Source organism: Pseudophryne corroboree, chromosome 10 (assembly GCF_028390025.1).
Source record: "Pseudophryne corroboree isolate aPseCor3 chromosome 10, aPseCor3.hap2, whole genome shotgun sequence".
Classification (NCBI taxonomy): Eukaryota; Metazoa; Chordata; class Amphibia; order Anura; family Myobatrachidae; genus Pseudophryne; species Pseudophryne corroboree.
This window is the reverse complement of record NC_086453.1, coordinates 35692185-35716873: the sequence shown is the minus strand read 5'-3', so window position 1 is coordinate 35716873 and position 24689 is coordinate 35692185. Positions and strand designations below refer to the sequence as shown.

Here is a 24689-nt window from a genome sequence, read left to right as displayed (position 1 = left end):
TGTCTGGTTCCTGTATCGCTGTTAGTAGTTTTTTTTATGTGGGACGCATGCGCTACAGGTGTGCCAGCTGCCGTCATGAAATTTCTGAGGCGCCATAGGGCCCCGAAATCATGCACTACTCCAAAGGCGTACCTAGAATCTTTGTATATATTAGCTGACTTACTCTTGGCCAATTCACACGCTCTGGTTAGGGCGACCAACTCAGCAACTTGTGCTGAGTGCGGTGGGCCCAGGGGTTCAGCTTCTATGATACCTCTGTCGTCTACAACTGCATATCCAGTACACAAGTCTCCCGATTCTGTCTGTCTGTCTGTGGCAACTACCGTCAGTGTAGAAGGTAAAGTCTATTCTTTCCAGTGGGTTGTCACTGATGTCAGGTCTCGATGTGAAAGTCTGATTCAGATATTCCATACAATCATGCATATCAGTATCTGCACTAAATCCTCCTTCACCATTATTCTCATCCTCCACCCTTTGTGCCTGTACAGGCACACTTAGCAAGTAAGTTGCAGGATTTAGTGAGCTGCATCTCTTAATGGTGATGTTTACCGGGGCCATCAGTGATAATTCCCACTTTGTAAACTGAGCAGATGAGACATGTCTGGTTTGGGCTGAGTTCAGTAAGGCTGATACTGCATGAGGTGTATGAATGGTCAGGTCATGTCCTAACACTACGTCCTCGCTTTTACTTACCAGCAAAGCTATCGCTGCAACACTTCGCAAGCAAGTGGGGAGAGACCGCGCTACCGTGTCCAACTGTGCACTGTAGTATGCTACCGGTCTGCTGGCATCACCATGTCTCTGAGTTAAAACGCCTGCCGCACACCCTGCACTTTCTGTACCGTACAATTCAAAGGGCTTCTCATAATCTGGCATACCTAATGCAGGTGCCTGTGATAGGCACTGTTTGAGTCTCTCAAATGCCAGTTCGGACTCATCTGTGTGCGAGACCCGTTCTGGTTGGTTTGAAGAGACCATTTCTTGCAAAGGTAAAGCCAGTATAGAGAACCCTGGAATCCAGTTTCGACAGTACCCACACATTCCAAGGAAAGTGCGGATCTGTTGTTGCGTTTGTGGCAGAGTCATGTCGCGAATCACCTGTATTCTTTCAGCGGTGAGGTATCTAAGTCCTTGGGTCAAGCAATGTCCCAAATATTTACCCTGGTCTGGCACAACTGCAACTTATCCTTTGAAACCTTGTGTCCCGTTTGGGAAAGATGAAACAGAAGCTGTTTCGTGTCTTTCAAGGACGATTCGAGTGAGTCAGAACATAACAATAAGTCATCGACATACTGTATTAGCACTGATCCACTCTCAGGTTGAAAGGATTGTAAACAGTCATGCAAGGCCTGAGAGAAAATACTCGGGCTGTCAATGAAACCTTGGGGAAGACGAGTCCAGGTGTACTGTATTCCCTGTATGTAAAAGCAAAAAGGTATTGGCTATCAGGGTGAAGAGGGACAGAAAAGAAAGCAGAACAGAGGTCAATGACAGTGAAAAATTTGCCGTAGAGTGAATTTGCATGAGGATGACTGCTGGATTAGGCACTACGGGGAATTGCCTCTCAACTATCTTGTTTATCCCCCTTAGATCCTGCACTAGCCTATAACCCCTCCCCCCACTCTTTTTCACAGGGAAGATGGGACTATTGGTGGTGCTGGACGTCCTGACTAGGATGCCCTGCTGTAGCAGCCACTCTATGACAGGGTACACTTCTAATTCTACCTCTGGCTTCAGAGGATACTGAGGGATTTTTGGAGCTATCCTACCATCTTTTACTTGTACTACTACTGGAGCTACATTCGCCATCAATCCAGTGTCTTGTCCATCTTTGGTCCAAAGGGAACCCGGTATTTGTGAGATCCTTTCCTCTACCTTTGATGGACACTTGTCTATAACAGTAGAATGCAACATTAGTCTTTGAGGGGTGTCTAATATATCTTGTACTTCTTGAGCGTGGTTCCCAGGTATATCCAAGAAGACACCCTCAGGAGTACAGTATATGACACACTGCATTTTACACAATAAATCTCTGCCGAGTAGATTAGTCGGAGCCGATGCAGCCAGCAGAAAAGAATGTTTGGTTTGCAAAGGCCCTATAGTAATCTCTGCCGGTCTACTCAAAGGGTATTGTTGCACAGTTCCTGTTACTCCTATTGCCGAAATTGTTTTACCCGTGGTTTTTATACCTATCGTTGAATTTAACACTGACCTGGCCGCCCCTGTATCTACGAGAAAAGGTAATGGTACACCAGCTACATCAACCGTTACCTCAGGTTCACTACCAAGGCTAGCAATCAACTTCACTGGCTGCAGACCACAGGTGTGGCCCAACCCCTATTGTGTGTTGAGACCCTCCCGCAGCGCATTGGCAGCTACAATATGTGAGGGGGGTAGCTAAGAATTTTCGGAGGCCTGCCAGTCTCTCCTTGGTGGGTACCTCATTGTTTCCCCTGCATGTGGCTCGTAATTTCTCCTAAGTGGTCCCTGATCCCAATTATGTGCATTGTAGTGTGGTTCATATCCTGGTCTAGGGGGTCGGTATACATTATGTGTACCTTTATTCTTACATTCCCTCGAGTAATGTCCTACCTGGTGACAAGCATAGCATGTTACTATTCGTGACTTACCATCAGGGGTCTGGGGTTTCGGCTGATATGGCTTTTTGGTAAGTACGTCTATACTCACTGTCATCAGCTTTCCCCCCTGAGACTCACTGTGCTTACTGATGTTCCTGTCGTGCTCAATAGCGGACTCTCTCAATGCAGCCACTGAGATACCTCTCCAGTTTGGTAGAGAGGTCTGTACCCTTGCTCTTAATGCCTCTTTTAACCCATCCATTAATACAGTAACAGCTACCTCCATGTGATGCGTATTATCTTTTATGTCCTCAATCCCAGTGTATCGAGACATTTCCTGCAGTGCTCAATGGAAATATTCAGATGCCATTTCACCTTCCTTTTGTCTTATGGAAAAGATTTTATTCCATTTGACAACAGTAGGGAAATATACTGCTAACTGCAGATTGATTTGCTGTACATTCTCCTGATTGTATTCATCAGTGAGAGGTACTTCTGCGTCTAACTTACAATCAGTTATGAATTTTGCGGGGTCAATATTTGAGGGTAAACATACCTGTAGCACTGTTCGCCAATCTTTGTTCGTGGGTTCGTTGGCGTTACCTAACTCTTTAATGAACCTCTGGCATGCAACTAGATCTTTTCTGGGATCGGGAAATTCTGACATAATTGACCTTAACTCTGCTCAGGACCAGGGACAATGCATGGCAATGTTCCTGATGGGAGTGACTCCCTGAGCGTCAGTCTTCCCATTGGGGACTGCAATCACCCTGACAGGATTTAATTCAATTACATCATTCTGGTTTGATTTTACAATGTGGGGAGCTATTGTCTCTGCATAATGTATAGTACCGTACTTACCTGTGGACACGACCTCACTTATCCCTCCGCTAGGGGGCCTGACTACTGCTCTTGTTGGTTCGGCCTTTTCCACCTGAGTGTCCTGTATGGTAGCTGCTAGAGAGAGTGCCGATATCGTGCTGGGCTCATCTTCCTGCTCGCAGTCCTGGGGAAAATTTTAATTGGGATACAACTGGAAAGGGTTAGCGTTAGTACATTTATCAATTACTCTCCTATCCTGTACCAATGTAACATTGACTGTAGCCACTTTCTCTCCCACAATATATGGTGGTGGTGGTGCAGTCGCCATTGTTTTCCCACTAGGTTTGGAACCTGCTGCGCGAGCTAATTCCCTTTGCACATCCCCCTCCTGTTGCCATAAATTTAAACAATCTATGTCTAATCCTTTGTTTCTTGGATTTTATCAGACATATCCTTATCCTTAAGTTCTGTAATACCTCTGGTTCAAAGCTGCCCACCCTAGGGAATGGTACCCTATCTTTGTCAGTCATACGTACCCATTCATACAAAAAGTCTTCCGTGTGTGATGCATATTTACCACACATAACAAACCTCGCTGACCCCTTGGGCCGCGGCTCTTCAACCTGAACCCTGGCTACAAAACGTCCACCGCTTGTGCAATTGGATCCCATTGCGGACTTTTTCCTTTTTACGCAATCCCCAATGCACAATACGAATAGATGGTGAAAGTTCTTAGAGCGCTTTCACCCACTCCTTCTCCGCTGAGTACCACGACTCACTCCAATAGTGACCACCGCGAACCCAGTGAGGCCCCTATCTGGTTTCTATTCACTGGAAGTGTTTAGGAGTGACTTACCTATTCCAGTGAATATACACCGCTGGAGATTTTCCTGAGAGAGACCAGCGAAAACTCCCTACACACTTATACACAAATCACGCTTGCGTATGCTCTACACAGCGCTAATGATACCGCGATTTTACGCAAATGTTTGTAAAGGGGTATCAAGTTGAGCTGTATATATCGCACCCACAAACACGCGGTCCAATTGCACAGCGTATAGGTACTTGTTACCTATCTGCCGTACAACCACGGGTCAATGTACAAACTGTGACCCTCAGCCCGGAGCGTAATACAAAAACCTTTTTACTTCAATACTTCGCAATACTTATGCACTATCACACTCCTTTGCAAATCACCTCACGATTTGCGTATTAAACCTTATACTAACGTGAGTCAGCCACTTCACGCTACCAAGCCTCCTCTTATTTGATGTACCACACGACGGGATCCCGAATTCCCTGGGTTCAAATATCCACTCACTCCTACATTCGCTCACTCAAATACACTTTGTTTTTCAGTACAGAAAATTTGGATTCATTCAGGTTGGCAGCTTTACCCCAGAGGCTATTTAAAAAAAATGTTTTTATACTAATCTGCTTTAGAAACCAGGCAGTTTTGTGCTATTGTAGCGTGGCTACTGTCCCACCTTTAAACTAAACAAACTATTGTGTGGTTTTATTATGCGCACACAACCCTACGCAAGCTTGCGTAATTATGCAACCATGCATACCTCTATGCCACGTGTGCGGCCTTGCGTCACGTGCACGTTTTCACGTTCCGTACCACGTGTACCAATGTGCGTACGCAATAAAACAAATCACACAACTTCTATAAATGTGAGCAATACTAACTATAATCGCTCACTTAACACAACACAGTTTCTTTCTGTATAAACCTTTACAACCAGGCCAGACTGCATTTGTGCTTTACACTTACTTCCTTAAACATTTATTTTAGTTTTAACTATATAGCAACAAAATGTAACCGGTTTCACACAGATCTAAATGAATCTAACAATTTGAGTCTTATGGCAACAATGTGAGAGGGTATACAAAGGCTATGGGTGCCTTTTGTTGTGTATGCTTTTGGCGCCAAAAAAAATATCAGATTTTTAAATAGCTTTTTTCCTGTTTACGTTACGGGTTCTACCAGCATCTCTACAAACCATACAGAGCAGACGTCATCTAATCAGCACACAAGTAGGGTTTTTAGTGTATCCACCGACCAAGAAAAGGTTACGTAGGATACTTTCTGTCCACCCTTTTGCTGATAGATTAAGTCTGCTGTGACCTGTTAGGATGTGGAATCCCTGATGGAGCCCCCAATTGATAATGCTGATTTATATAAAGGAATGAAAATCTATACCTTAAACACACTTTAAATACACTTTACCATGGAGCCGCTGCTGCCGCTATATTTAATACACACTCTACGTACTCTTTATGCTGTTAGCGTAAAGAGTCCCATACTGTGTACGGACTTTGCGCACAAATGCCGCGCTGATGGTACAAAGTACACACAGTGCGTACACACCCAGAGATACACCACAAACCCTTAACAGCTATGCAATGTGATAATAATACACTTTAAACCTTAGTAGGGGAAAGGAAGACATGACACCAGATTGTAATTTAACTGCTGGGTTCCGACACCACAGCATATTATTACTGAAAGGGGGTTACAATATATACAATACAACAGATTAATAGCTACAGTAAATGGTACATACGTGATTGGATTCGCCGCGCTACCCAGCCTGGTCCTCAGTCATCTGATAGATAACTTTGTGAGTCTTGTGTCTGACCAGGCCTGCAGCAGGCTCTCTTTATACAATTCTTCCAAAACCTAACACAATGGATACTGTAATCTCTTTGTCCATTGGACACAGGGATGGTCATTTACAGTACAGGAGAGGTCATAGGTTGGTTTGAATAGGTGGGCGATGTCTGTTCCAACTGCTCTTGTGGGTGGTCTCCTCTGGATTCCCGCCGCATACATAATGTACAGTAAATACAGTTTATATCTATATTCTGCTCCTGCACATAACTATTCGCAGAAACATGCAATCTTCTTCAAACCAACACTGGAATATTACCCTTACAATACCCTATGGCTGGATACCAAACACCACCTTATAACCTTGTTCTGTCCTCTCCTATCCTGTAAAGGTGAATCCCTTTGTTCTGTTACCATTTAAACTGCTGTAACTTGCTGCTGTGGTGCAGGGAGGCTATGTGTAAAATGTGCACTATTTGGATTAAATATGTAATGTGTTTTGATGGCTTTCCATGTGTTCACAAACTCTACCGTAAATACCCATACCACGCGCTAATGCACAGGACCACGGGAGCGACCATATGCAAATTGCGGATATGTGCACGCACGGCAGAATAAGTACGCGCACGGAGGCCATCTGTGTGTAGTTTGTACTTGATGTGTGTACTGCAATATTTTTCGACTTTGACAGATCGTAGCCATGCAAAATTTTGCATGGCTATGATCAACTCTGAATTAGGGCCCAAGTGCGTTCCTATAAATATAAGAGGACTTAGAGACAAGGTCCATACAGCCACAAAAGTTGTGACAATCATGGTCCACCTAAGAATAAACAGTGAGACCATAGTCACAGATATTCTTGTTTTATTCCTACTAGGTTGGCACCATGCATTATTGACCTTGCTCTTTCCACAATTGTACTGTTAGCAACAGATCACAATGATCTGCGCAGGCTTCATTAGCTGCAGATGGTAATGGTTAAAATAAATAAAAATGCTTAGGCCCTCCTTGAAATCCATAATCAGCCCCGGACCACTCAGACATCTAGCCAAGTAATCTAAAATAGGGGGTGGAAATGGTATGGGGTTCCCTCTATTTTCTAGCACTAGATTGAACTAGCTGGGCTGTTGACACTATAGCAGGGGGACTCACAGTGTTGGGTCCATTCCCAAATTGGTCAGCCCATGGCTGAAATCCCAAGGAAAGTGAAGACCCCCCAAAAAGTAGGTTCCCTCTTCCACAAGGACAAACAGCCCTGGGCTGAAAACCCAGAGGTCTTCTACACACCCTGAGCTTTGGTTGTTGTGGTAATATTAATGAAAGAGTTCCATGATACTATTTTTACAGGTGGTCTGCAGATCCAAGAAAAGCTTTTCCAGCATGATGCCTCTTGTAGAACCACAAATACCAGTATACCCAGACATAAAGGGCTCAGTTGCAACTGTAGTCCACCATAAAAAGAAATATCAAACAAAAGACAGGAAATGACACAAAATGGGAAAGTAGTTTACCTAATAAACCCATCCCTACTGTACAGCACCCTGATTCACCAATTTAGTACTTACAAGGTAAAGGGGCCACATCCTCATTGGTCCATGTAGCATCCTAAGATGAGTCCCATAACGAATGGCAGGTCACTCCCAGTCACTATACTTAAAAATGAATAGGGATGAGCTAATTAATTGAATGGTGGGAACTGTCATGCTCTGACCAATCAGTGCAACCCCATTTTTTGGATCGGGGAGGGGCACCGATACTTAGTAAATCTGTGGCTACTAACTTGTCTATGTCACAGGTTCTCAAACTCGGTCCTCAGGACCCCACACGGTACATGTTTTGCAGGTCTCCTCACAGAATCACAAGTGACATAATTAGCTCCACCTGCGGACCTTTTAAAATGTGTCAGTGAGTAATTAATACACCTGTGCACTTTCTGGGTTACCTGCAAAACATGCACTGTGTGGGCTCCTGAGGACCGAGTTTGAGAACCACTGGTCTATGTAATATAATCAGAAGTTGTTCCGATGTTCTAAAGTAGCTATTTTGGTCATTTTTCCATCAGTTTTGCCTTTTGTAAAAGGTCTGTTTTCAAAACCAATGGAAAATCAACCAAAATATGAATCTCGACCTTTAGTATTTCGATCCCAAGACTCATGTGGTGAAAGAAAGAAAATTAGAAACAACATAGAAACTTTAAAATGAAGGCTACATGTGTAGATTAGGTAATTAAACAGCTTTCACTAATGTAAGAGTATACAAAAAAACAAAGAAACAACATAAAACACATTTGGACATAAAAGGATTAGATCATACCCATACTCCAGAATTACAGTCCAGGTTTTCCGGACATTCATGATTGAGCACACAATTTAATTAGTGCCACAGTCAATATGATTTACCAATCTTGATTCCAGCATGGACATCCTTAAATCCTGGACTGTAATGCCAGAATTTGGGAAACTGTAGCTTAGATAATATTCAGTATTTTGCTAAATCGGTTGCAGTTACTCAGTACTCTATTGTCTGAAGTTTTAAAGTTCATATTTGTCACTTTTAGCGATCCATAACTCTGATGAATATATAACTGAAATTCTGGCTAATGATTGCCAATGATGACTAGAGACTTAATAAAAATATCATTCGCAGAGTAGGCAGAGGAACAAGGCACCATGACATTCTCTCTGGGGCTCCTGTACCTTGTCTGTATTGTAGGAACAGGTAAGTCCTTTCTACAAACCATGATTTCCATCCGCTAGAAGTCACCTTCCCACCGGTTACTTTGAATTTGTTTTATAATCCAGTTGTACCACCAAACGTCACCAAAACTAATGACACCAGTAACTGATATCTATTTAGCAGAAGGCAGGTGGCATGCATCATTCCATATTACCCCTGTAGCTCGGTAGTGATAATGTTTTTATAGCAGGGCTTCTCACACAGGGGTTATATTATGGCCAAAGTATTCATTTACAATTCTCTTTGAAGATTTAATAACATGTAAACATTTCTGGAAAATTGTGATACAAAAAAACAAACATATTTTGAATTCAAAAAAATTCATCACTAACACTGGCATTACACAATCAGAACACACTGCATCACTAACACTGACATTATACAATAAGCACACGCTGCATCACTAACACTGACATTACACAATCAGCACACACTGCATCACTAACACTGACATTACACAATCAGCACACACTGTATCACTAACACTGACATTATACAATCAGCACACACTGCATCACTAACACTGACATTACACAATTAGCACACACTGTATCACTAACACTGACATTATACAATAAGCACACACTGCATCAGAAGACCGACACCGCCATCCGGATGCTCAGCATCCTGACAGGGGTTGGGTAAGTATGCTTACCCTAACTCTAACTCCCCCCCCCCCCCCCCCTCGCTGCCTATCCCTAACCCTCCCTCCCCCACAGCCTAACCCATCCCGGGAGTGCCTAACTTCCCCCCGCCCCACAATCTAACCCTAACCCTCCCCCCACAGCCTAAACCTAACCTCAACAGCACCCCCACCCCCGCAGCCTTAAGTTAGGATTTCCCAGCATATTTATGTTCGGGATGTCAGCGGTCAGGATTCCGGCGTCGGCATTTCATCCCTTTTCGGAGTTCCAGTGTCTGCATTTTGCCCATGTGTCGGAATTCCGGTGCTGGGATTTACAGCTCTGTCATGCCGACCACTGGCGTCCTTACCGCATACCCATTAGATATCTAGGACCATACAAAAAAAGTGTTTGAAACAGCAGCCATTTCCTTTATATAGTTATGGAACTCTTTAGCCCAAACACACTAGATGAGAAAATAACAGATCTCGCTCAGAAGGGCCGATCTGAGTGAGATCTTTTACAATCTCGTCCAGTGTGTACACTCAATGTCGTCAACGATGAGCGCTCCCTCCCATCATTAATGACCCCCTCCCTTGTCTGCACATGTACAGACGAGGGTGGTCCTCGTTAACAACAGCCATGCTTCAGATGCAGCATGGCCGTCTTTCCCCCCCCGCCATCGCTCCCTTCCCCGCTGGCATCAGCAAGTGTGTATGCACTTGCCGATACTGCACCCCGCCGGGTCCCCGCTGCCGCCAATATCGGCGTCGGCTGGGACTCGTTACGTGTGTATGGGGCTTTTATCACACTTATCGAATTTATCATATTGTATCTTAAGATATTTTGTATTATGCACAATTTAAATGGCATACTATATCAATGAATTTAATATATTGAGAGATAAGTAGCACATGATATATATTGTATACATACAGTATGAGGGGTCAGCAATGCTTATTTATATACTAGTTTATACATTTATTCTATATGCTGGGATGTTGCAATATTTTCTCCTAACGCAATCCTCAACAGTTCTAACAAAGCAAACGTAAATAACACTTAGCATTAAGGAAAAAGTCTACTTTTTATATTTGCATCTTCAAGCAGCAGATATTTTATTTTAATAGTTGTTGCTAAATATCGTAGCAACTCAAAAGTAGAAAGTATTTAGCACATGGAAATACTTAACAAATGTAAAATAATAAAAGACTAACCAGCCCACACAATGTGTTGTATTTGTCACTTAGGTTACTCCCTCTCCTGCACTGAGTGTCTAGAGCAGGGTGCAATATTGTGCACAGGAAACAATGTGACCTGCCCTCCAGAACGGGTGTGTGCTCGCACTTATTAAGGTGGCCATCCACTACTCAGACTTGTCTGAACTGCAGATCTCATCAGATTTCTCTTGAGCTCTCCCGGGAGCTTCCCGGGAAACGGATCTGACCCTGGGCTTAATTTTCACTACATTCACTTCAGATATATCTGATGCGATCTATCATGTGTCAGATCGCATCAGATATATCTGATGCACACATGCTACATGCGATTTATCTGATGCTGCTGCTGCCGCTGTTCCCCCTCTTGGTGGGTGGGAGTGGTCAGCGAGATGCCAGTCAAGTGACGCTTCAGATGAATCTGATCAGATACATCTGAAGTAAAAAAAACAATCCGATGTGCACCTGTTTTCTTCAGATTCAGATAAATAGTTGGGGCAGCCTCAGAGATCTGTAGTTCAGACATATCTGACACGGGAGTGCGCATCGGATCGGAAGAGCCATCCGATGTGACACTTTTCTTCAGATATGACGGTCAGATGTGTCGAAATCTGAAGAAAACTGCCCAAATCGGACTAGTGGATGGGGACCTTTACACAATAAATAGAGAAGGTACGTTGTCAAGAGGTCATTGACTTCATGGAAGCAAACAGTTTCTTCCATGCTATATAACATACTCTGTTTTATGCATTATTATATTATAATATAATATATCAAATATTATCTATATTTTTTGTGCAATTATTATACAAAATAATTATCCTATTATTATTAAATAGCATATATATATATATATATATATATATATATATATAAAATAGATTTTGTATTTATTAATTACCAGTTAATTATTTGGTGCACACATATTCCGCAGCACTTTACAGAGATATTTGGCTATTCACATCAGTCCTGGCCCCAGTGGAGCTTACAGTCTATAATGCAGATATATTAAGCCTGGAGAAGTGATAAAGCAGTGATAAGTGCAAGATGATAACACATAAGCCAATCAGCTCCTAACTGTCAATTTATATGTTGCAGCTGATTGGCTGGTGTGTTATCACCTTGCACTTATCACCGCTTTATCACTTCTTTATCTCTTCTCCAGGCTTAATACATCTGCCCCCTTGTATCTTCAAACTGTATGGGGGGGTGGGGGGTGGAATGAAATAGGGGGGCAGATGTATTAACCTGGAGAAGGTATAAGGAAGTGATAAACCAGTGATAAATGCAAGGTGATAAACACACCAGCCAATCAGCTCCCATATGTAAATGAACAGTAAAGGGGGGTACTCACGGGAGAGATGTGTGCTGAGCGATCTTAACACAGACCGTTCAGCACACATCTCTTACCCCGCTCAGCACAGCGCGATGTGCTGAGCGAAGGGGAAAGCCGACGGGGTGCCGCTCACTTCACACAACGGTGAAGTGAGCGACCCGCTAGATTGAGCCTACATGCAGGCTCAATCTAGCACCAGCGATAGCGATGCGTGGGGCCGCGCATCGCTATCGCTGGAGGGCATACACACGGCAGATCCGTGCTTAAAATCTAAGCAATCTAGCAAGATTGCTTAGATTTTAAGCACGGATCTCTCCGTGTGTACCTCCCTTTAGGAGCTGATTGGCTGGTGCGTTTATCACCTTACATTTGTCACTGGTTTATCACTTCCTTATGCCTTCTCCAGGTTAATACTTCTGCCCCAGGGTGTGAGAATCAGAAAGTGAGAGATTTTGGAAGATTTCGCCTGTTTTTTTAAAGTGGCAATCATTTAGTTGTCAAAATCAACCTGGTTTTGCCATGTAAACGATTGCCACTTTAAAAGAGCAGGAGAAATCTGCCAAAAGCTTTCACTGTCTGATTCTCACACACTTTTACATTCCCAACTATAAGCCAGTAACCAGTTTATGTTAGAACAAGCTGTTTACATAAAGAACATGGGGGGTCATTCCGAGTTGTTCGCACGCAAGCTGCTTTTAGCAGCTTTACACACGCTAAGCCGCCGCCTACTGGGAGTGAATCTTAGCTTCTTAAAATTGCGAACGAAAGATTCTCTAAATTGCGACCACACACCTCTTTTTCTGAGTAGCTCCAGACTTACTCGGCATCTGCGATCAGTTCAGTGCTTGTCGTTCCTGGTTTGACGTCACAAACACACCCAGCGTTCGCCCAGACACTCCTCCGTTTCTCCAGCCACTCCCGCGTTTTTCCCAGAAACTGTAGCGTTTTTTCGCACACACCCATAAAACGGCCTGTTTCCGCCCAGAAACACCCACTTCCTGTCAATCACACTCCGATCACCAGAACGAAGAAAAAACCTTGTAATGCCGTGAGTAAAATTCCTAACTGCATAGCAAATTTACTTGGCGCAGTCGCACTGAGGACATTGCGCATGCGCATTAGCGGCTAATCGCTCCGTTGCGAGAAAAAAATACAGAGCGAACAACTCGGAATGACCCCCATGAACCCTGAAAGAGAGATCTGTGTCTGAGAACTCCTTGGGGTCTATTCATGAAGCAGTGAAAAGAGTGGAGAAGTGAGCCTGTGGAGAAGGTACCCATGGCAACCAATCAGCTGCTGTGTATAATTTCATAGTATGCAAATTATAAATGTTACTTCAATGCTGATTGGTCGCCATGAGCAACTTCTCCACTGACTCGCTTCTCCACACTTTTCACTGCTTCCTTATCTCTACTCTCACAGTTCACAATAAATGTTTAGCATGAAGTCATGTATAAAGGATTCTTTCCTCCTTATAATCTTCACTCAGGAGACGCTAAGGGGTAAATTTACTAAAGCTTGTAAAACATAAAATTATGATGTTGCTTATAGCAACCAATCAGATGATGTCTATCATTTTCTGAAAGGCAATAGAGAAATGATTCACAGCACCTGATTGATTTTGCCCATAGCAACCACAAATTCTCTGTTCTAGAAGCTTTACTAAATTTACCCCTATTCAATGCCTATCAGATCTTCTCCGATGGAGAGGATCCGACAGGTCAGTCAGTATTCGATTAGCGGGCATTTCCAACAGGTTTTGCCCGTTTTCGACAATGCTGATCTGACTTTTTTTGAAGTTGGATCAGCATTGTCAAAAATGGGCCAAAAACCTGTCGGAACTGGCCACTAATTCGACAGAACACGTGGATCCACGGCTAATCTGTCGATCTACGTGTTTTCTGACAAGTCGGAAAAACGGCAGCTCCATTGAAAAGGTCGAATCCTGATTCGACCAAAAAAAGTCTGAAACTGCCATCTTTCCGACTTGACGGCAATTCTGACTTCAAATCGAATAGACCCCTAAGTCTACAAAAGTGAAAAATCTTTGAAGCCAAAGGAAGGTCAGACAAAACGGGTTCAGTATGGTATGCCGGCGGTCGGGCTCCCGGCGACCAGAATACCGGCGCCGGGAGCCCAACCGCCGGCTTACCGACAGTGTGGCGAGCGCAAATGAGCCCCTTGCGGGCTCGCTGCACTCGCCGCGCTACGTGCGCCACGCTATTTTTTTCTCCCTCCAGGGGGGTTGTGGACCCCCATGAGTGAGAATAAGTGTCGGTATGCTGGCTGTCGGGATTCCGGGAGGTGACGTGTGCTGGGAGTCCCCGGGATCCTCCTCCTACCCCCTGCAGCCGGAAGCAGAATTGGCTGTGCTGAAGGGGAGAAGGAGCTGGGTGATCGGTGCCAGCTGCCTGGACACAGGTGGGGGGGGGGGAATCGGCGGGGGTCGGCAAGTGCGGCACTGGTCGGCGGTTGCAATAGAAGCCCATAGGCGATACCCTTGGTGGCGAAAACCCGGCGGCTGGGTCTTAGTACATATGAAAATGCAGTAAAACCCTGAAAATGGGGGTTTTATCGCATCTTCCCTTTAGTACATCCAGCCCAATATTGTGAGATCTCAGAAGCAGATCAATGTCATTTACTGCTGATACATTATGCTAAGGATAAGCATTCTGCTGAGTAAGAACTGTACATTGATTGTGCACATTATTGAGCAGCCATAACTTATATTGTGGGTTACAGAATACGTTACTTATCAGAACATTTATTTCATAAAGACACTGGGGGTCATTCCGAGTTGATCGCAGCCAGCAACTTTTTGCTGCTGGTGCGATCAATAGTCCATGCCTATGGGGAGTGTATTTTGCTTAGCAGGGCTGCGATCGCTTGTGCAGTCCTGCTAAGCTAAAAAAATTCAAGCAGAAGTAGACTAGGGCTGGATATACTTACCCTGTGCGATGGATCCAATGATGATGGACCCGGCTTTGATGTCACTCCTCCGCCCTCCGTTGTCCTGGACACACCTGCGTTTTACTCACCACTCCCCAAAAACGCTCTCCAACGGTCCGGATCCGCCCCTCCACACCTCCTTGCTGTCAATCTTCTTAGCGGTCGCCGCTGCGACCGCTCCTGTCGGAAGCTGCGACGTAACCCGGCGACCTCTGTCGCCGGGCAACAACACGCACGCGCCCTGTGCCCGCCGCACATGCGCATTACACACCTTTTCGCACAGCAGCGAAAAATTGCTGCGTGCGAGTGGGTCAGAATGACCCCCACTATGCTTTAGTCCAGCAATAGAAACATCACGCCATAATGGCTGGATATCATCAGGCATTTAAAGGCACATAACTGATGATGATTATTATACATCCAAAAGTTTGATGTTGAATGCGTATTAACAATAAGAACTCATAACAGTGGGGCGATAAATATAGGGAATATTTCCCAACAGTCAGTAGTATATCACAAATAAAGAGCATCCCCCCATATATTCATTCGTATTCCTTCTCTGGATATTTCTAATATATAACACAGATCATTTGTTTCTGATATCTGCTACCAAACAGCATAATACCCCTTTCACACCGCACAAATAACCAGGTATCGACCCGGTTGACACGGGTCAGTTTGCGGTGTGAAAGCACCATGGTGGAATAAAGCAGTGTTATTCCTGGCAGGGCCAGTTCTCTGCCTTTTTGCGCCCCGGGCGGGTAGTATGGGCGTGGCTTTATACAGGGGGGGTGGTCAGTTACGCCCCCTGTACAGTAGTAGCGCCGCTGAAATGCTGTGCGGTGCGTGATGACGCCATCGCGCACCGCACAGTAAAGGTCCTCTCCACGAAGGTAAACTAGACGCGGACGCAGCGGCGGGGGGCACAGCACTGCAGTAGCGGATCTTGCCATGGTGCGGCACCCTCCGGAAGGCGGCGCCCCGGGCAAAAGTCCTGCTTGCCCTGGGCAAGATCCGCTACTGATTCCCGGGATGAATACCGGGTCAGTGGCAGCATAAATGGGTTCACTACAGCAGGGAGAGGCGACGCAGAGATGAGCTCATCTCCCAGCACCGGCTCCACCCCCGCTGCCGGCTCCACCCTCCACCGCTATGGCAACCGGCCCGGCATATTGCCAGGTCGGTTAGCCTTCTGTTAGGTTCCAATGCCGTCCCACCCGGGAAGGACCCGTTTCCAATTCCCAGATGGGATCCGGCATTGGAGATGTGAAAGGGGTATATGATAGGAGCGCCCTTCATATGAGTTACTGTTTGTTTTTTGCTTGGTTCTGGTATGAATGGTCGACATGGATTTTTTGAACTGTTTTTGGTGTCATTTTTTCCGTAACATGACCAGGAACCCCAATTAGTGCACTCTGTATCCTTGCATGGCTCGCTTCGCTCATTACTACTCCCAATCGTAGTCCGCATGGATTGTAAAGTATGAAGAAGTTAAAAAACTATTTTAAAAAAAAGCCATGTCAACCTTTTTTATAATGTGTCGACCATTTTTTCATGTCAATGTCGACCTAGTGACTATAAACCTAAGTAGGGTCGACCTGCCCAATGGATACCGTTTTGCTTACATCGCAGTCACTTGCATAAAAAGTATCCATTTATGGAACATGCAGGATCTGGCGTAAAGTTACAAGCTTTATTTTTTGATACATTTATCTACATTTGAATGACATTTGTTGCAGATATAGGGGGTGATTCCGAGTTGTTCGCTCGCTAGCAGATTTTAGCAGCATTGCACACGCTAGGCCGCCGCCCTCTGGGAGTGTATCTTCGCTTAGCAGAATTGCGAACGAAAGATTAGCAGAATTGCGAATAGAAATTTCTTAGCAGTTTCTGAGTAGCTCGAGACTTACTCCTACACTGCGATCAGCTCAGCCTGTTTCGTTCCTGGTTTGACGTCACAAACACGCCCTGCCAGCCACTCCCCCATTTCTCCAGACACTCCCGCGTTTTATCCTGGCATGCCTGCGTGTTTCAGCACACTTCCTGAAAACTGTCAGTTTCCGCCCAGAAACACCCACTTCCTGTCAATCACACTACGGTCACTTCAACGATGAAAAATCTTCGTTCTGCCGTGAGTAAATCTACTAAATTTTGAGCTAAAATACTTAGCACATGCGCACTGCGTACCATGCGCATGCGCATTTTCGCCTTAATCGCTCCATTGCGAAAATCGGCAACGAGCGAACAACTCGGAATGACCTCCACAGTACTGCACACAAAGGGGGAGATTCAAATGTTTGAAAAGTCAGTTGGGAGTCTGCTCTTGCCTATCTAATAGACAGGAAAAATCAGACACCCAACTGACTTTTCAAACATTTGAATCTCCCCCAAAGTGTCTAGTACAAGAACATTTGTGAAAATGTCCAAGGATATATAAATGGTATCCGGTCTTTAGTTCGACGGCACTTAGGTCGACCACTATTTGTCAACATGCATTAGGTCAATATAGTCACTAGGTCGACATGGTCATGGATAAGGTTGACACAGGAAAAAGGTTGACATGAGTTTTTCCATTTTTTTCCATTTTTATACTTTACGAGTCACGTGGACTACAATTGGGAATGGTAACCTGTGCTGAGCGCTGCAGTAGCAAAGAACCTTGCCCGAAGCTCGCTCGCCATGCGAGGGGACACTGGGGTTCCCAGTCACTTTACAAAGAAAATGACACAGTTTTTTTAAAGAAAACTTATGTTGACCTAATGACCGTGTTGACCTATTTCAGGTGTCGACCTAGTCACTGTCGACCCAATGATCCACACCCATATAAATATAGCAGGGTTTGTATTCAGTTAAACACATCTGTAAGTACTGTTACCGGGTATCCGGATGATAGATAGACAGTGTCAAGTTAGACAGTCAATAGACAGACACAATATGTTAGAGAGACATTAGGTCAAAAGGGTCAAAAGATCGACATGGAAAATGGTCGACATAAAAAAGATAGACAAATGTTTTTTCTATATATAACTTGTTTTTTGGACTATTTCATACTTTATCCATGTCGGCATAGAGTTGGATATAAACCTTGTGGCGAGCGAAGTGAGCTACCAAGCCCGAAGCAGGGCGAACGAAGCGAGCCCCGCGGGGGTACGTCTTTCTACAATTGGGGGTCCCAGATGACAAAACTATCCACACAAACCACAAAAATGCAAAAAACATGGTGTCTACCTTTTTCATGTCAACCATTTTCATGTCGACCTTTTGACCCTGTCGACATTTTGACACTGTCGACATTTTGAACCTGTCGACCTAATGTCTGTCTAACATATGGGGTATATGCAAATGCGGTCGAATTCCCGAAATTGTCGAAAAACTGGACTTTTTCGCCCAAAAAAAAAAAAAATCGACAATGCAATTCAGTACTTTCCGTCAAAAAAACGGACTTTCCAAATTCGACTTTTTGAAATTCGACATTTGTCAAATTCGACATTTCTGCAATGGTACAAATGCGTCAATTCGCCAAAAGTATATTCAATTGAAGTTTGGAAATTCGACAACAGTGCTTTTAGACAGTAAATTCGTCATTTTCAATCTGCCACACTTTGGTGGCGGAATCTAATAAAAAAAAATTTAAAACATGTTTTTTTTGGTGTTTTTTTTCTTAATGTATGATTGCCAGCATCTGTTTTGAACAGGTTAATGGATAAGAAAGGTGTATCACCACAGGTGACAGCAATCATATATTAAGAGGGCAGTTCAGGAGCAGAGCATTCTGTCCCCCCTGCAGAGGGTCATGTTGGGAGGTATGCACTATGTATAATGTCATTGTTCAAACAACTGCACTATCAGATATTGTCTAGAGCAGTGGTTCTCAAACTCGGTCCTTAGGACCACACACAGTTCACTTTTTCCTGATCACCTAGTAGGGGCACAGGTGTATTCATTACTCACTGATACATTTTAAAAGATCCACAGGTGGAGCTGATTATTTCACTTGCAATTCTGTGGAGACCTTCAAAATGTGAACTGTTTGGGCAGTGCCGTAACTAGACATTTTTGCGCTGTGTGCGAGAAACAGCATTGGCGCCCCCCCTCCCCCTTATTCACAATAGGGTCAGTGCAAGCCATAGGCGTGCTTCAAAAATATAGGGATAGTGGTGTGGCCTCATGGTGAAGGGTTGGGGCCACAAAATAATACCAATTCATATAACGCTGCACAGTAGTCTCCATTATTCAAATTACACCACACAGTAGTGTCACTACACCAGGTAGAGCCCCTTTTACACATTACAGCAGGTAGAGCCCCTTTTTACACAATACGGCAGGTAGAGTCCCTCTTTTTACACATTACGGCAGGCAGAGTCCCCTTTTTACACATTTTGGCAGGCAGAGTCCCCCCGATACACATTATGGCAGGCCAGGGGCGTAAGTACATACCAGATGCACGGAGGCAGAAGAAACAATGGTGCCCCCCTCCCCTGCACACATAACCACATATACGCACACAGCCACATATATACATATACACAAAGCCACATATATACACACAACCACATATATACATATATGCACAGTGCATACAGCCACATATATACACACACAGCCACATAAAAACACACACACAGCCACATGTACTCCTTTACAGGCAAAGCCACATATGTACTTACTCTCTTTATCTCCACCCCGGCACTCTCCCCTGTCAGTCCCCTCTCATCTCACCAGTTTCTCCTCATGCAGCTGCTGCTGGACCAGCCTCAGCGTGCGAGAGCCACTGCTGGACCTGCTTCTGCCAGCGTGTCAGGAGGCGGGAGCCGGAGAGTGGGTGCTGGATCTGTGCACCCAGGGGCCATAAAGCGTGAGACAGGCAGCCGGAGTGTCAGGATGTGACCAGCGGGGGACAGAAGGTGGGAACCGGGCAGCAGGGGACAGGAGGCGGGGGGCGGGCAGCAGGGGGACAGGCGGTGGGAGCCGGGCAAACATCACCTCCCCTATGGATGCTCGCTCCAGCTGCAGCACACACAGCTTGTAATGAGTCATTTTGATTCATTACAATGCCGCTGACAGTTGTGCCCTCAGGGCTACTGCGCTGTTTGCCAGGTACCGCTGGCACACACGTAGTTACAGCCCTGTGTCTGGGCTGGGGTCCTGAGGACAGAGTTTGAGAACCTGTGGTCTAGAGGGAAGCAATAAATAAGTTGCATGCTATTGTTACTTTTAAATGTGGAATGTCATTTTTAAAAATGTACATTGAGAATGAGGCATAGCTTATTTATTTGTTAAAAGATTGTGGTTGGGGATTTCATAAATCCCATAAGGGATTTACATAGAACCTGGGCCCCTAGTGGTGTGTATAGGGGAAGTTAAGGTTATATCCAATGTGTGTTGATAACTGAATGCATATCATTGTACCTGTGTGATGTCTAAATCATCAAGGGAAGAACAGAGCAAATAACTTCTTTGGCAGAGATTTCCTGTAAAATAAAGAAACACTATTTGTATTTTGTGTCATTTATTAGCAAACTGTAATTTAATGTCTAATATTTGTATATTCTGTACAGAGTAATTTATCTATTCTGGGACTTACTACTAATAGACAGTGATTACCCAAGCAAGACCATAATATACATCTAACAACGTAGCTTGGGTAGGGAAACCATTTATTCAACCTAACCAACCGTACATAGGGCCTAATTCAGACCTGGTCGCTGCAGTGGCTGCGATCGCAGGCTGAAGCCCTGTGACGTGCGCATGGGCACAAAGTAATCTGCGAAGGCGTCTCACTGATGCGATCACCTCTGCTTGATTGACAGGTAGAGGCAGTCGCATGGTGTGCCGACGGCGTTGTGGCAGCATGATCAGGGCGTGGTCCGAGCAACGCATGTGCGTCCGGACCATTTGCGGGGCGAGCCACGGAGGCTGCGTGACCTCACACGCAGCCGTTGCGACCAAAAACTTGGCGGGTAGCTGCTTGTCTCCACAGCTAGGCTGCGTAGGCAGGAAGCAACTCTTCAGGTGCGAAAGCATCGCCGCTGTGTGACGCTTTCGCAATTCTGCGGGGACAGATTGTGATCATAGATGTGCATTTTTTCACACATCTACGATCAGCTCTGAATTAGGCCCATAGACAAACGCAAAGGTAGGCTGCAATATAATATTAACATAACATTGGCAAGCAAATATTTGACATTTTCTGTATATGGCGGGTCATTCCGAGTTGATCGCTCGCTAGCTACTTTTAGCAGCCATGCAAACGCATTGTCGCCGCCCACCGGGGAGTGTATTTTTGCTTAGCAGAAGTGCAAACGCTTGTGCAGCAGAGCGCCTGCAAAATCTTTTTGTGCAAAACAAGACCAGCCCTGGACTTACTCTCCGTGTGCTTTGATTCTAACGACGGAGGGTTGGCTTTTGACGTCACACACCCGCCCAGCGAACGTCCAGCCATGCCTGCGGTTTCCCCGACATGCCTGCGTTTTTCTAAGCACTCCCTGAAAACAGTCAGTTAACACCCAGAAACGCCCACTTCCTGTCAATCTTCCATGCGTCGTGCCGTGCGAATGGAAACTTCGTTAGACCCTGTGCAGAACCACAATGAACTTTGTACCCGTACGTCGTGCATGCGCAGAAATGCCAATTTTTAGCCTGATCGCTGCGCTGTGAACAACGGCAGCTAGCGATCAACTCGGAATAACCCCCATTATAAGAACCAACAATATTTATTGTATATAGTGACTAGGGTCACAAACACGGGGACTCAGATGAACACTTTCGGTGTTTATTTTGAACAGCAGGTCACCACATGGCAAGTTAAGTCCATATGCAGTCGGTATTACAGGCAGTAGCATACAGGCACTCTCAGCATAGCAGACTCTTGATAGGCTCCAGTGGTCCCTAGTCTAACCCACACACCCCGGCCTATCACTTGGGTAGCTATTCCACAGTCAAGAGCAAGGTGACTGTCCTGGAAACCCTTATATCAGGAAATACCAGGTGGTGCTGATCACACACCTGAGATTCTGCTACTGCTTCCAAAACCTGGTCTGGATCCCCCACATTACTTTCACATGGAAACATGCTGTCTCTGCCACACTCCTCCCCCCTTAGCTTCAACCACCCTGGTGAAGCTACACTATTTTCAGGCAAGCTCTCTGCCTCGCCCACCCTTACCCGTGTCATCCGCCCAGGTACACAGCCTTCCACTACCTTCCAGAGGTCACCCACCTCACATTCTTCCTCCTCCCCTAGCTTCACCATAGGGTTGCTTGGAGGAACAGGACATACAAACCTCCAGGAAAGGGCATCGGCATTGAGGTGCTGTTTCCCCGGACGATGCCTCACCTCAAACTTAAATGGCTACAAAGCCAAAAACCAACGGGTCACACGAGCATTCACCTCTTTGTTTGTATGCATCCACTGTAAGGGTGCATGGTCTGTGACCAACAAAAACTCTCGTCCCAATAAATAATACCTTAATGACTCAACTGCCCATTTAATGGCCAATCACTTCTCTACAATTGAGTACCTGTGCTCCCTGGGCAATAATTTACGGCTAAGGTAGAGGATGGGCTTCTCCTCTCCATCTACCTCTTGGGATAGGACTGCTCCTAATCTTGTGCCAGAGGCATCCGTTTGTAACACAAATTGCTTTTCAAAGTCAGGAGCTTGCAAGATAGGCTCAGTACACAAAGCTCGTCTTAAATCCTGCCAAGCAGTTTCCACTGGTCTAGACCATGTTATCTTGTCTGGGAATTGTTTTTTAAGACATTCGGTTAGTGGAGCCGCTCTAGCGGCAAAATCTCGAATGAACCGGCGATAATATCCGACCAAACCAATAAAGTTGTGATTTACATTTAGGTCTAGACCAGGTGAGGACTGCTTCTACCTTACTAGGCTGAGGTTTAACCTGTCCTCTGCCCACAATGTACCCCAAATACTTGGCCTCAATCATACCAATGGCACATTTCTCAGGGTTGGCGGTAAACCCGTGTGCCCGTAGAGACTGTATAACGGCTTCTACCTTTGGTAGGTGTGACTCCTAGTCAGACATGAAAATAACAATGTCATCTAAATATGCAGTCGCATATTCCCTGTGGGGCCGCAGCAACTTATTCATAGCTCTCTGGAAGGATGCTGGGGCACCATGTAAACCAAATGGGAGCATTTTATATTTGAATAAGCCTTCTGGGTTAGACAAGGCTGTTTTTGCCTTAGCAGCTTCTGTTAACGGAATCTGCCAATAACCTTTTGTCAAATCAAGTGTAGTGAGATATTGACTATTGGCTACATTTTCTACCAGCTCATCAACCTGGGGCATAGGGTAAGAATCAAACCGGGACACTTGATTTAATTTACAGAAGTCATTGCAGAACCGTAAGGCACCTGAAGGCTTCGGTACTAGAACAATTGGATTATTCCACTCACTGGTGGATTCCTCTATAACCCCTAGGCATAACATCTCTTCCACCTCCTGCTTTACCGCTGTCCGCTTCGCTACGGGTATGTGACATGGAATCTGTTTAATGACCACCCCGGGTGGAGTCACATCATCATGTTGGATGATCTGTGTCTTTCCCAGAATGGCAGAAAACACATCTTGGTAGCGTTTTGCCAAGTTCACCACTTTCCATTTCTGTTCTGGAGTGAGCGTGACTTCAATGGGTACCTAGCATTCTGAAATATTTTTAGCTTCCAAAGTGGGCCGATTGGCAATTTCCTTCCAGGGTTTTAACAGGTTTACATGGTAGACTTGTACCTCCCTCCTTCTACCCTACCGTTGGACCCTGTAATTGACCGGTCTCACTGCCTTGATGATCTCATAAGGGCCCCTCCATTGTGCATACATCTTGCTTTCTGTGGTGGGCACCAGCACTAACACTTTGTCTCTCGGATTAAAGGACCTCTGTTTCTAATGTTGTTGGGCCCTTTCCATGTGTTTGTTCAGTAGTGGCGCAATCTGCCTTGGACTGCCATATAACTGGGCCACAACCTGAATGATGTTAGGGTCCTGGCATGGTTGTTCTTCCCACCCTTCTTTTAAAAGATCTAGAATTCCTCTGGGCTGTCTCCCATAGAGGAGCTCAAAAGGACTAAGCCCTGTAGAGGATTGGGGTACCTCTCTGACCGCAATCATCAAGTAAGGTAGGAGCAGATCCCAATCTCGTTTTTCTTGTGACACTGCCCTCTTTATCATTTGCTTAAGGGTTTTATTAAATCTTTCTTACCAGGCCATCTGTCTGCGGGTGGTACACCGAGATGGCAATCCTGTTTACGTTTAGTACTGACATAAATCTTTCATGAGTTTAGACACTAAAGGTGTACCTTAGTCCGTTAAGACCTCTTTCAGTATTCCTAAGCGGGTGTACATGGTTAGTTGTTCTCTGGCAATAGTGCCAGATTTCATATTGCACAGGGGTATAGCATCTGGGTACCTGGTGGCATAATCAACTACCACCAATATGTATTGGTGCCATAGTGCAGATTTTTCCACTGGCCCTATCAGAACCATATCAATCCGATCAAAAGGTACGGAAATGATAGGGAGGGGTACCAGTGGAGCTCAGAACTCTGGCCGTGGGGCTGTCCTCTGGCAGACTGGGCATTCCTGACAATACCTCTTAACAGACGCATAGATGCCGGGCCAAAAGAACCTTAACTGGTTGCGTTGGAGTGTTTTCTCCTCCCCTAGATGGCCACCCCACAAATGCGTATGGGCAGCTTCTAACACCAACCACTCCAGTTTTCATGGAACCAAGAGCTGATCTACATTTTTTCCTTGTAAAGTAGCGACACAATATATTGCAAATCATTTTCCAA

The 24689-nt window shown here is 45.1% G+C and overlaps 1 protein-coding gene across 2 annotated transcripts in view; it reads left to right on the top strand.

Moving 5' to 3' along the window:
* LOC134965904 (protein RoBo-1-like) overlaps positions 1-24689 on the top strand; it is a 76017-nt gene that overhangs the window by 40433 nt on the left and 10895 nt on the right. Inside the window, exon 2 of one of the 2 annotated variants that reach the window (XM_063942301.1) lies at positions 8665-8736. The exons of the other annotated variant lie outside the window; for it this stretch is intronic. Coding sequence (XP_063798371.1) covers positions 8688-8736 — 49 coding nt within the window. The 5' untranslated portion in view covers positions 8665-8687. The remainder of the gene's footprint in view (positions 1-8664; positions 8737-24689) is intronic. 2 annotated transcript variants of the gene reach the window in all.